General features: G+C 41.2%; 1 protein-coding gene across 1 annotated transcript in view; it reads left to right on the top strand.

The window, feature by feature from the left end:
- Positions 1-1605: 1605 nt before the first annotated feature.
- ATOSA (atos homolog A) overlaps positions 1606-13717 on the top strand; it is a 36198-nt gene continuing 24086 nt past the window's right edge. Inside the window, 2 exon segments of the mRNA XM_075764537.1 lie at positions 1606-1719; positions 12836-12923. Coding sequence (XP_075620652.1) covers positions 1615-1719; positions 12836-12923 — 193 coding nt within the window. The 5' untranslated portion in view covers positions 1606-1614.

The raw sequence follows: 13717 nt of genomic DNA on the forward strand, positions 1-13717 counted from the left end.
CATAGAAAATCATCTGAATACTTTTTTTCAAAGGCAAGGTGGTTGCTTGATTAAGAAAACTTGAAACTGCTTTTTTGGAAAGCTATGTAAACTATGGTGTTTTTGTAGAAGTAAATGTTCCATGAGAGAAAAATACTTGGAAAGCAAACTGAGATAAAATATACAGGAAACTTGAATGTCAGTGACTAATGAAATGGTATGTTTTGCATATAACTTTCTGTAAGGCACTATCTGTATCTACAATCTTTAAATGGGCCAACTACTAAAAGGTACACAGCTTTCCTTGGATAAAATGTCTACTTAAAAATCTGGTATAGGGTATGTTTTCTCACGACCACAGCTAAATGATACTGCTATATAAAATGTGAGCGGGGAAAAGTTGTTCTGTGAAGTAGCACGTTTTCCATGCTCTTGAATGGGTTAGTGAGCGCTACTGGATTTTGAATGGTTGTGAAGACTGGTTTGATCTGGACTTCTCATAATTTCATGGCATCTAATTCCAGAACAAGAGGTTTATCCCTGTTTTGTGACATGGTTAGGCTGAGAGTAAGATTTTTTTTAACGTGCTGATTATGTTAATATGATGAATGTTATCTGACTTTAGTTCTTGTAAATAGGTAGGAACTGGATGAAATTGTTTAATGTGGAAAACATGTTTAGGCTGCACCTAGAATAATACGTGCAGTTTTGAGTCTACTTTCTTGCAAAAACTTAAATCAGGCCCAAAAGTGCCTGCTAAAAAATTGAGGAAGGAGTCATAAAAAAGCCTGTAGGGAGCTCAGTGGGTTTAAGGCCTACAGTAATGCAAGGAGAGGTAGCGATGGGACTTCCCATCCCTCTGCACTGCGTGTGCTATAAGGGTTAGAGGGATGAGGCAGCTGAGCCGCTTCCGAGTGGCCTGAGCGGAGCGATGGAAAAAGTGTCGTGGGAAGTCAGCTTGTGCTGGCTGGGGCTGTCGTCTTTTTCCACTCCAGATGTAAATATTCATCACCTCACGTACACCGCTACTCGGGGCTGAGTCTTCAAAACTGGCGCTGCCTGTGAACATTCGGTACGTTGGCACTACGCGCTTATACTCGGAGGCTGCTCCGAGCTTCGGTTTCGTGCCGGTGCCGGTAGCAACGCGCCCCCGGTGTGCGCCCTGCGCCGCCCGTGTTCTCCTCCCGCAGGCTCCGCGCCCTGCTGCTGCCGGAGGCGGCAGACCCGGGCCTTCAGTGCCTTTCGCATCCCCCTGCGAGCGGGAATCGGGACCGAGTGGCAGTGCGGGGCTGTCAGTGCCGGCTCGGCGCTTGCCCCCGCGGGGCTGCGGAGGGGCAGGGCGGTGGGTGCCCGGCACTCCCCGCCCTTCCACGCGTGTCGGCATTTCCGGGCAGCCTGTTCCCTAGCCCGGGGCACGCGTGGTAGTAACGCTGGGGGTTTTTTTGTTGCCAGTAGCGCTTTAGTACCAACTGTCGCGGTTGCCGCCGCTGTGGGGTTTTTTTTTCCCCCGCCCGCCCCGTTCACCTGCCCCGGCAGGGCGGCGGAGCCGGCCGGGGGCGGGGGGAGGCCGGGGCCGTGCCGCCGAGGAGGCCGGCGCTCGCCCGGCGGGGCCAATCGGCGCCCGGCCCTGTTGCTATGCGCGCCCCTACTCTGCCTCCTTTGTGGAAGATGCCGTGGGCACCCACCCGCGCCGGCGCGCCGGCGGGGCTCGCTGCGGGAGCACAGGGCCGCGCGGAGAAGGTGTGTACCGGCAGGGAACCGGGACCCCCCCGGGCTTGGCTGGCTGCGCCGGGCGGCCTGGTGCGGGACCTGGCTGCAGCGCCCGCTCTCCCAGACCTAGGGTGTCCTTGGAGTATGTGGCCGAGGAGATCATTTAAAGAGGGACTCGGGGGCTCCGGGAGGAGGGTGCGGGGAGGAGCGGCGGTGGGGAGGCTTGGAGGCCGGTAGCACCGGGCTTGAAACGAGTTCAAACTGTGTAACCGTAAGAGTAATCTGCAATTTTTGTTGGTGTTTTTCTGTGAAGGGTGATTTAAAATCCGGCTATACTAAAGTTTGCCTCTCCTGCTGAGCTGAGGAAGTGTGCTGTACTTAGTCTGTAAATAGTTCCTTTAAAAAAACAAACAGTTTCACCATATGTTCTTCCTTTCGTTCTGTGTACTGAGCCTATGCAAGGCTGGATTTTTGTGAGGTCTTTTCTTTCAGCCTTCCTTTAAAGGAAAGTAATGGGCAGCCTAAAAATTAACTCTGTTAATTCATTACATTGTTAGGGCAGGAGTATTAAATGGCCTGGAACAGGAGGGGGATATTTTTAAGCCTTAAAAGTGAGACATCTAGTTAAATGTCAAATCTCCTAACAGTTGTAGTTAGTGTAGCCATATGTAACTGCTTGACTCTTCATTGTTACGGAGGAAAAAAACCCAAACCCTCTCCCCCTCCCAAAAACACCCTAAAGCCTGAGTTTCTTCTGTGCCTTGTTATGTAGGTCAAGTTTCTCTCTCTCTTTTTTTTTTTTTTTCTCCTCCAGCAGGAGGAAACTATTATGGTATTTTGATTTCTGCTAGAAACAATGCATGAAAGCATTATCAACCCTCTGCCACTACTTGTTTGTCTTGGGGCAAATGAAGCTGATGCAAATATGTCAGCTTTGGGGGCAACTAAAAATACATATTTTTAATTAGCAACTTACTGGTTCTTCAGCTGTATGCTATGTTTGCAGCTAATTAAATAGCATACTGAACTCAGTGCTGAATTGGGGATGGGGATTATCCATTCCTTTTTATGCAAACCTGTTCTCTCAAAATGCAGATGTTGTTCCAACCGAGTGCTTGCATGTATTTTCATCCTGGGTCTAGAGCTTGTTGGTATTCCTCTGAAAGGTACCGGAACTCTAGCTTAACTGAGCCTGCTGACGTTAGATGTTCACCTCCCGATACAGAAGGAGGAACAATTCCACTAGTGTACTCTTGTTGTTTGTGTGGGAATAGGGATTTTGAATCACTGAAGTATTGCTTTATAAAGTAGTAAGGAATTTTTGAGAGGACAAAGTGAAATTTCATAATTGCATATATTAACTTTTAAATGGATTAATTTAATGTCTGTGATTTTGCTATGTAGAAAATTACCATATATTAGGAGAGAGGGAGACAAACTAAATTCTTGGCTGAAATTCTGTTAAGCCTTTAAATTTTGACCCTATGTAACATTTTATTCTTTTGAGTACCAGAAGACTATTAAAGCTTAATAAGATGACTTTCAGTGTGGAAACTTGTAAATAGCTGAATTGTGCTGTGTGACACAGTTCAATTCTAAAACTATCAAAAATGTTTTATGCATTCAAAATTCCATAGTAGGCCCTGGTGTCCATTTTAAAATGAGCAGTCTTTTACACAGCTTGAGAGTTGTAATGTCCTCATTTGTCCTCCCAAATAAAGTTTAAAAACAATTTTATGGGCCTGGCCATTCTCCCAGAAATTTTTTAAATGAGAAGCATGTATTGTCTCTTTTGTAACTTTTTTACTTTTACAGGTTACTGTTTAACCACTTAAGGGCAGGCCTTGTAGGTGAAGGTTAATAGCATTGGAAAAGTTACCCACGGAGCTCCATGCTGCTCCACCATCATGAATTTCACCTCCACTCTTTCAGAGCTCCTTGCATTTCTGACAAAGTACAGTCTCTGCCTTTGGCCTGCTAGCCTTATTCCTTTCCCTCCACCCCACCCTCTAAATAATCTGGACTGCAAATACTGAAACAAACCTACTGAAGCTGGAGGTAGCCTCACGAGCTAGGAGGAAGATTTTGGGTGGTCAAACATGTTCTGACAAAGTTCCACAAGATAAATTACCCACCACTTAGATGACAATGAACAGGCTGTAACATCAAAGTTTTGAGAGATGAAGTAGGAAAGCACAAAGAGAAGATGAATACTGAAAGAAACTGCAGTAGAAGAGGTCAGATGTCATGAAAATAGTTTGCTCTGAGCCTTTTATTTTGTCTGTCTTTATTTCAGATAAAATAATGGGATTCTTAATCTACATTCCTCACTTGAGGACACTTCCTGACAAGTCCTATGCTTTTTTCTGTGTGCTTTTTTAAGTACTCTGATAGCTAGTTCTGTTCTAGCAGCAGTGCTGCAGAGGTTTCCAGCTTGTAGGTGTGATTTCTAACTGACATGATGTTGTAATAAAGTTATGAGAGTATCAGCTCCTACTTAACCTGCGTACTATATATCTAATGTTTAATGTGTTGTCCATCAAAATAAAATCCTTGAGTGTTTCTATCTCTTCTCCTTGTGAATATTCTTTAAAAACTTTATTATTAACAGTGCAAATGCACTGTTTGGTTTGTTTCTCATTTTCTTGTTTTTCAGTTATTCTGGAGAAATAATAAAAAAAGGTAGCTCAGTGGCATTACTAGGTGCCTCACATGTAGGTAGAAAATGTGCTTGACAGTTCTTCCCCGGTGTGACTGTATTTATCTTGGGCTTAGTTAGGTATGCCATCAGTGTTCGCATAGCTTCTTGGACCTGAACCAAGTCTCTGGAGTTGATGTGGTTTGATAGTCAGAAAGCTGCCCTGGATGTAATTCACCCAGCCTTCACATGTGAAGTTGAATATCTGTAATGGAGACTTTTCCTGAACACGACGAAAGAAAAACGTTTTCATACACTTCTAGACTGTTTAGTTGCATCATTCTCATTGGAACCAGAAGTAATGAAACTCTGAGGTCTTGTTTAGATACAGCACCACGTGGGTCTCTAATAAATCATCGGATCTAGCCTGTGCATATGTGTGTGGTTGTATCTACCAAATCTCTCATCTTTGTAGAATCTGAGAAGGCATCTTAGCCAGTTCTGTCTCTGCACCAGGTCTTGCCACGCTGAGATTGCTAGTCTGTATAACAGGCTGCTGGTGTGCTTGTCATCTGAATGAAAGACTAGCCTAGAAAATACTGTCTTGTTATTTGGATGAGTGAATGAGTCTTCTGATGCTCTGCAGCTCTCTTTCCATATTCCGACGTAAGTACTTTTCAGATTTTTCTTCCACTTTGAGTTTGGAGGATCTGAGCTTTACTGGCTGTACCTATGAACAGAGTGCTTTTAGCATATGTGATGTAGTGTTTAAGGTGTTAAATGACTGAAACAAGGACTTCCTGCTGAAGGCCTCTTACTGCTAATAGTACTGATTTTTTTTTTTTTTGTGAAGTAGTTTCAGGAATAATAAAAGAAACAGTCATGTTGTTCCCCTTTTGTCATTGTATAGCCTCCTACTTTCTTCTGAAAGCATGATGAATGAGGAGCGACAAGACTGGCCTGCTTTCCTAGGACTAGATTCAGAAAGAGTCAGTATTTTGCTTTAGGTCATACAGATTTGGATGAAGATACTGAAGTCAAGGTAAAAGAATTTTAATTCCGAAATTCTAAGCTTGGAAATGTGAGAACTAAGTTTTTGTTTTCTTAATGTGTACAGCTAGTAGACAAATGTATTTCAGATTCTCTTGGAGGATACAAGGCAGTATTTCCTTGCTAGTAACACATGGTTGAGTCTATGCTGTTTAAACTCTGAAATAAAATTACAAAACTGTTTTCTTCTGCGATATTGAGAAGATGGGATATAGAAGATTGAGGGATGCTGTGGAACCTGGGAGTATAACTTACAGTGGAGTATGCTTAAATGGGAGTGATATAGCCTGTCTTGCAGTGCAGACACATCATCTACTGCCTGATGAAATTGTTTTCAAATTGATATCTCTAACAATAAAGCCGCTGCGTTATGATGGTGTCTGCGTAAGTGTATGCTTCTTCCTTGGTGAGAAAGGAGAATATTGACCAAATTTTAGTAATGGTGGTCATCCTACCTGAAAGATTGCTGAGCCCTCAGATGAATTTCCACGTTAATTAGGAGCTTTACAAAAGGGGCGAAGGTGGGGAGTTAGATTCTGCAAACTTAAATAGCAAGCACCAGCGCTAACAAGCAAGACTGTTGTTAAATAGTTAATAACAGATGGCTGAACTTCTGATGCAAATGATCAGACAGAACAAGAGAAGTTCTCTGCATCCTAACCCAGAGACTCCTCACTGCTTCCATGGCAACTAACACTTTTTTCTCTCCAGTTTTAGCAAAGTTTGTGAAACTGAAGATAACTTGTTGGTTTTATGACTTTAAAATAAATTTTAAAAGGCAAAGCAGACCAACTGGAAGAGAAAACATAAACTAAGAGAACGTGGACATGAATTCCTAGAGAGGCCTTGCGTATTTTAGTGCCTATAAGATCTTTCAGAAAAGGATGTCTGAAGTACTGTATACTTTAAAATGTCTGTCAGTTAAAGCATTAGTTCTGAATCCTTTTCATTTAACTTAACATGAAAATTACCTACTGGAACTGGAGTAGCATTGCAAGGGGGAAAGGGCAGAAGGAGGTAAGAAGCTTTATGTATTTGGCGTGGGCATGGTACAGAGGAGCAAGGAAGAACCTGTAGCTCATGGGTGGATGTGGTCTTTCATCTGGCTTGCGCTTGCATCCAGACATTTGTCCTCCTCAGTGGGAGTAGAGGGATGTTGGTAGTGTTGGGTTGACAGTTGGACTTGATGATCCTAGAGGTCTCTTTCCAACCTTAAAGATTCTATGATTCTATGTTGCTGTAGGACACTGGAGGTCTGTACCGGGGGCCGTGGAGGGTGTTGAAGCTGTTTGCCACCGGATAGGGTAGGACCTTCTCTGCCCCTTTGGCTCAGTTGTTAAAGACTGGGAGAGTATTCTGGAGAAATATCGCTACAGTCCTACTTTGTCCATGCTCTTTTTGCCAAGGTGCTTGCCTTTAGCTGCTGTGAGCAGGATGCTAGAAGGACTCCGAGTGCTATCTTTCTTATTTTCATAGTGAAGTTAATCTATAGTTCCTGTACTAACTATAGTTAAGTTCAAAATAGAAGGTTCAATATCTCTTTAGGGTAGGACACCTGAAGGAGTGTTGGTATATAGACTAAACTTCATGGCACTGAAACTACTGGAGGGCAGGGTTTCTGAGGCAGGTTTTGATCTGGTCCCCTGCAAAAACCATGAACCAGACCTTTGTGTCTTATTGAATGCAGGTTGCTTCTTGTAAAGCATAAATGACCTGTTGTAAGTCTGTTTTATCAATGCTGTTGAGAACACATAGTTTCTTCATCTCTTGCTGTTTTCGTGAGGTATACCTATGTCTGTGGGTCTTACACTACAACAGTGACTTCTTTACAGAATGAAGGAAGTCCTTCACATAGATGTGTACCAAGCCACTATATTCCCAAATGGTATTTCCAGAGCGTATCATATTGCTGTGTTTGATTGTCTAGATGGATCAAGAAATTCTTCAGCATCCAGGTGTATAACTAGGTCATAATGTTACTCTTAATGAGAAGAGAAATAAATTCCTGGAGTTCTTACCTGAAGATTATTATTATCTGATACAAATTAAGAGGCACATTCAGGTATTGCTTTTTGCTGGCTATTACACAAGCATGGAACAAAAGACCATCCTCACCTCAGACCTTATGTGAAATCGATGACTTCCAACAGAGGGCTGTAAGGAAACAAAGGGATAAAACGGATAAGACCGATAAACTTGTGCTCCCAGCTACAGGCTAACAAGCCTTTATCACCGTAACAGAGAAGCTGGAAAGGAGAGTCATTTTGCATCAGGTATGTTCTTCCTGACCATAGGACAGCACTGGGTGAGGAAGTACAAGTGATTAAAGTGATCAGAGTCTAAGTGGAAGTTTACTGCAATAGTGAGTGGGAGACAACAGGAATGGTGGTAATTCATGGAAGATCTTGAAAGTTTAAAAAAAAAAATTTGTTATGAAAGATGATGTTTTGAGATGCAAAAGAGACAACAGGAAAATATGGTTTCCTGTTAGACACCAACCAGATGTACTTTCCTCATAAGGCTGGATGCTGGTGAGACGTCATCTTTTCTATGTCTTTTTCACGCTCATTTTTGGTGATGGATTCCGTGAGAAATCCTGTAGGCACCGCTGGCACCTTCCGAGCAGGCAGATAAGGCACTGCCATCTGCTAGTTGAAGCCCAGGTGGTATTCACATGGTCAGAGGTCCCCACTGGCTGGGTGTGTTTCCACCTTCATCAGAGCTTGGACTGGGATGAATTTATCTCCTAGGAAAATCTTAGTATTTCAGACTCTGTTTTTCCATAGTCAAGAGTAAAACCAACTCAAGTGGAAAAGAATTCTCCAAATGCTATTTCCTAGGGATCCAACCCAGCAGTAAGGGTGTAGTGAACCCAATATGTGCGTTTTTCTGGGGATAAAGAGGGCAGGTTGCTTGTTGTCTGGATTCCCATGCCAGATTCTGTTCCTTTCAAGATCTGTCATTAATTCAGATGGTAAAAATAAAATGTTCTGTGCTAAAAATCTCAGATATGTTTTTTATTAGTTATTGAAGATAAATGATTGCAAAAAACCAGCTGTTTACAGTAATAGCCAATGAAGTAATATATAAACTTAATTTTTTTTTAACTATACTCTTATACGCTTGTTATCTCTTAAAAAAAGATCCTCTTACTCCAACAAAAATAGATGTTGTTGTCTCTTGATAGTAAAGAACTTTGTTTTCTTTATTGATTTCTAACAAAAAATCTCTAATCTTTTTGGTAACTGAAAGAGTTGACCAAACAAGTATGTCTGTCAGGCACTTGGATTCTGTAATGTTTGGGGCTTTTTTTTTTTGTTGTTTTTTCCCATGTTGCTCAACTTGAGCATTCACAGTAATTTCTTAAATCTATTAAACCTGTCAAGTGGGTGAATCCTTAATGTTACCTGACCTATGCTAGTAGCTGATGTGTAGCAGGTAGTGACTTTTTGGCATTTCTCAGCTGAAGACAGCTTGGAACAATTTTCCCTAAAAGAAAGTAATTTTGACGTAATCTGATTTAAGTTTCATTGAATATTTACTTTGGACATTAATACCTTTTCTGCTGGTCCATGTTTCTTTCCCTGCTGTGTACTTTTGATTAAATGTCAAGTTATCGAGAAGGAGCTAAAGTTGAGTTTTATTTGTTTATCTGTCTTTGCTTATGTCAGTTGTTTTTTGCACGGAATACAAACAAGGCTGTAGAGGGCCTTGAGCTTTGACTGGATAAAAACTGTTGTTCTTCATACGCTGCTCGTGTACACTATTTTTAGTGTAGTGTTTTGTTTTTCCTAATAATTTATTACTCTGTCTCTTGACTCACAAGTCACCTGATTCTAGGGCATGCAAACGTAGAGTTTGGATCCTTTGCTATTCTATAAACTGCTAGTTTATCTTGAGGAGCAGCATGCTGCTGCTGAGACTGGGTTGGAAGTGGTCGTGGAGGAGTGAGCTCTGTCCCTTTGGTTCTCTGGAAAGTATGTTCTAAGAATACACAGTACAGGGTGTTACAAAACACACGTGCAACCAATAAACTTGGAGCGGAGGCCGGGGATGATGGGTGACTCGAGGTCAGCGCTGTGCAGGGAGACTTTTGCCTGTCTTCACTCCATGCCAGCAACGGCGCAGTCATCCATGAACTCACTTTTTCCCTTGAGGAGGGAGAATTGTTTTGAAGAGATACGTTATGAATACACCACTATTATTCTTGCTCTAGTAGTGTTAATTTTGGCACTTCGGATGAGTGTCTTGCATCTAGGATTGTCATGAACTTGTTTTGTTCTGCGGGTGCCCAGTGGCTGAATGTTTCTCGTAGCCTTCAAAGCTGCAATGCAAGCCTGGCAGGATGGTTGAATGAAGGGGAGAGGGAAAGCAGACACTTAAATTTTATAAGCAAACAAGTTATTTGAAATTTTAGTGGTCAAGTGGGCCCAGTTTTTAAAAAGGTACTTTCCAATATATGTGTATGTGTGGAAGGTCTCAATGCTCCAGAGTTTCATTAGTCTGATTTTTTTCTTCTTTCTTTGTTTTTTTTTTTTTTTTTTAAAATCTTAAAATAAATTAGAACTGTAACAAGATGAATATCACTCGGCTAGATCCTGGTGGTTCTTCAGATTGTGTGAAAACGGAGGAACAAAACCTGCATCCATCAAGCTATTCAGTATTTGCACAGGTGAAATAGGTCTAGACATGTAAAATAACTGTTCTGATGGTTTGGATAGAACTAAAAGTTTATTATTGCCCAGGCAGTTGCAGATTTTTAATTCCTGGCCCATGAGGTCTTTTCAGCCTTGTGGAAAATTGCATAAACTGTCATCTTCTCTAGAATTTAAAAATAAAGCATTCACCTAAATTCACCTATCTGGATCTTGGGTTAACTGCAACAAGGATATCAGCTGACATAGGTAACAGTGCTGGCATTCTCATTCGTAACATTGTAGTTTTTATAGGTTCCTCTAAGACAACAGAATATTTGAAATTGAGTGTTGTGTGCCCTTGAGGGAGAGCGCTTGCTTTTTGGGTGGGTGCAGGGCTTATGCTATGCTGGTGAATTGCTGATAGCACCTCTTTTGCCCTCTTACCAAATTTGCAATGCTAGTAATGAAACTGAAACTTTTTGCAAATGTGACCCATCTAGATGATGATCAAAATTCTTGTCCCTGAAGAAATGACATACTAATCATGCACATGGGAGGCCTCAGTTTTACTGTTGGTGGTTTTTTTTAAATAGTCTTATAATAGACTGCTTTCACCAAAAAGTGGGCTAGGTCGTAGATGTGTGGTTTTCCCCCCCCCCCAAAAACATCTGGACTTCTGCCCGCCCCCATCCCACGGCCTTTTCTGGCTTACTGTTTCGGGTTATTTTGTTACCACAGTAAAACTGAGAAATTGCAATATCTATTAAAAATCAACATTGATTGGTAGCTTTGAGGAGATTTTTTTCAATGTACAAGAGGTTCCTCAGTAGTCTTTACAAAGAGTTGTCTTGTATCTTTCCGTACATTGAAAAAAACAAAACAAAACAAACTTTTCAAGAGATTAAAGGCGGGGAGGAATTACTGGGAATGTTTGATTTGTGCAAGTTTACATTAGCTTATTAAAGTCAGTAGTTCCTGACTTCAGAGGCTGAAGATCATGGCTATCAAAAAACATCGGTTGGGCTTCTTTGGTACCTGGCCGTAGTATGAAGATAGGAGTATTTGACTACTTGTTGTTGAAAGTTTCGGACTGTGTGGAAGGCTGAGTGCTTTAGTATGTAGAAAACTTCACTTCCTTTGACAATGTTGTGTTGAAGGCTGAGTGGTTAGTGAAGGGTTTCCATAACGTGCGATCCCCTAAGTCAACATGGTACTTTTTTCAGGGGTTTCCCTGACTCCAGCGGCTGTGGCATCCCTGCTGATTCCACGTGAAAATGAGTCACTGCTTTCACACTGCACTTTTCAAATTCAATCTGGTTTATTTTGAAGAGTTCTGACTGTGGTCTGAAGCAAATGACACATGATGTAACCGTTCTTTTTCTTGCAGTGATCTTAGGGAAGAAGAATACCAGTTTGTGGCCGGTGATCATAAACCGAAGTGGAACCTGTGCTCACACAGAGCGTAGCTGGCTTTCCCCAGCAGGACTTTTGTGTGCTCCCATTACAGGAGCCATTTGTTCAGGCCCTTAACGGCTCTTCCAAATCATTCACTCAAAATCTGAGAGCTGAAGGCTGCTTTACCTTCCTCCTCATAAGTGTTATTTTATCAATATTAACAGGAAAATAAGCACAAGAAGACTTGAAAGTATATTGTCAAAGTTTCTAAGGGAAAAAAACCAAACACAACCAACAAACATTTAAGGTGATGAGATGAAGCATGAAATACCCAGAGACTAATTTTTAGTGTTAGTGGGGAAATTTTAAACCCCAACATTTTTTTGGTAAGTGTAACCCTACATCACTAGGAATGCTGTTTCCAAAGACACTTGCTTATATTGTGAAGATGATAAGCTACAGAGGAATAAACTGAGTAACACTTTAGCAAAAATACGGTCAGCATCAGATGCAAACATGTTGTGTTTTAAGTAGAGGGCTGCTCTCTCTGGCAGCTCTCATAAGCATTGAAATACCTACTGTAGGATTTTTAAACAGTCCCATGTTGTTTTCAGTAACATCTGAGTGTGATTTATTATCACAAATTACTGCTTTCCATCTTTAAACCAATCTCTGTATAAAATATTGCAGAAGTCTGCAAATAGTTGAATGTTTGTCAAGCTGGATTGTTAAACAAATTAAAGAGGAAATTCATGTCTGTTGTCCTGAATTGTATTGTGTTTAAGGCCTCAAATACAATTTCTGGCATGCATTTTTATTTATTTATTATAAAAATGGTATCACAGCTGGAATTTAATGCAGAGCTGCCGTCAACCTGTTTAATGGGAGGGATGTCTTGGCTTCCAAATGGAGTTAGACCTCCCAGTACTCAATTGTTGCAACTGTCATATGGTCATAGGCCTTCAGAAAGAGATGAGGCTTGGCCAAATACATGTGCTTTTTCATTGTGAATTCATGTTGGACTTCCTTTGAAAAGAAAGCAACGGCTATGGAGCCACTGCAGTATGGTATTTACAGCTAACGTAAAGTTGAAAGCCTTCAGTCTGTATGTCTTCAGCCGTGTATTTGCTGCTAAACTGGTTCTTGAATTAGTGTGTAACAATAGCGGAGATGGTCATCTGCCATCCTCAGCCTCATCTCCAAACACAATTCCCTTGGATGGGGAGGCCTTGGTGAAAGATGAAACAGTCATCAATATCAGTGAAGGAAGTGTGGGGGAAAAAAAAAAATTGAATATATATCTAGAAATCTCGTATTGGAAAATCTTTATTTTAATATGAGTGCTTAATTGCTTTTCTAGAAAACACCTTAGGAAGAATTCTTCACGTATTCTATAAGCTTAAGTGCGCTGTGTTTTCTGTTCTAGGGTGACACACGGCTCCTTCAGCTCCCCAAACCAAGCATGTTGGATGCGGTTTCACATTATGGTGGCAGTGACTGTGAAGCTAGCCTAGGTCTGATCTCCACATTGCCCTTCCTTACTGCTCTGAACTAGGGTGGGATTTAAAACAGCATTTCAGTAATTTGTTTTCAATACAATTCTGCAAAATTTATATCAGCATATTTACAGGGGTGGTAAATCACAGTATTGATGGTGAGAGTGAAGGCTACATATAAACCCTTTATTCCGTTCCAATTACAGCTGTCTATTCTATACTTTGTGCCACATACTTATTCTAAAAGAGATGTCTGCTTGTTTTCTTGTATGAGCTAACAGAAATAGCTGGAAAAAATTGTTTTGAGTTGCAGAATTAGAAATCCTATTACTTTGTCAAGGTGGGGTTTTTTTGTTCAGATAGGTTTATCAAGGCACACAGTTTGTTCAAACAATCTAATTTAGGCAGAGCATCAGCTAATCAAGGGAAAAAATGTAAAAAGCTAGAGAAGAATGAATGGAAAACTGAGGAAATTACTTAGTCTGCTCCTGATAGGTGTATTTGTTTCATTGTAATATAACTTCAGAGGTTTTTGTGTAGTCACATTTAACAAAATCACAATTTAGGCAACCATAATATAAAGGAAAACACAAATTGATATGTGCTTAAGTAAGGGCATTAGCTGAGACAAGTCCTCTTTGCTTTCAGTACCTGTCCAGTTATAGCATGTCGGTACAAGTAGCATCTTTTGTAACCTGTTCTGCAGATTAGTAAGTTTAGGGATCAGCAAAAAGCATACGTTCTGTTCCTCCAGCTGGCTTATTTAAAATGCTAAACATTGCAGCACTGAAAGTCTCACTGTTTTACACTGA

Source organism: Balearica regulorum, chromosome 12 (genome assembly GCF_011004875.1).
Source record: "Balearica regulorum gibbericeps isolate bBalReg1 chromosome 12, bBalReg1.pri, whole genome shotgun sequence".
Taxonomy (NCBI): Eukaryota; Metazoa; Chordata; class Aves; order Gruiformes; family Gruidae; genus Balearica; species Balearica regulorum.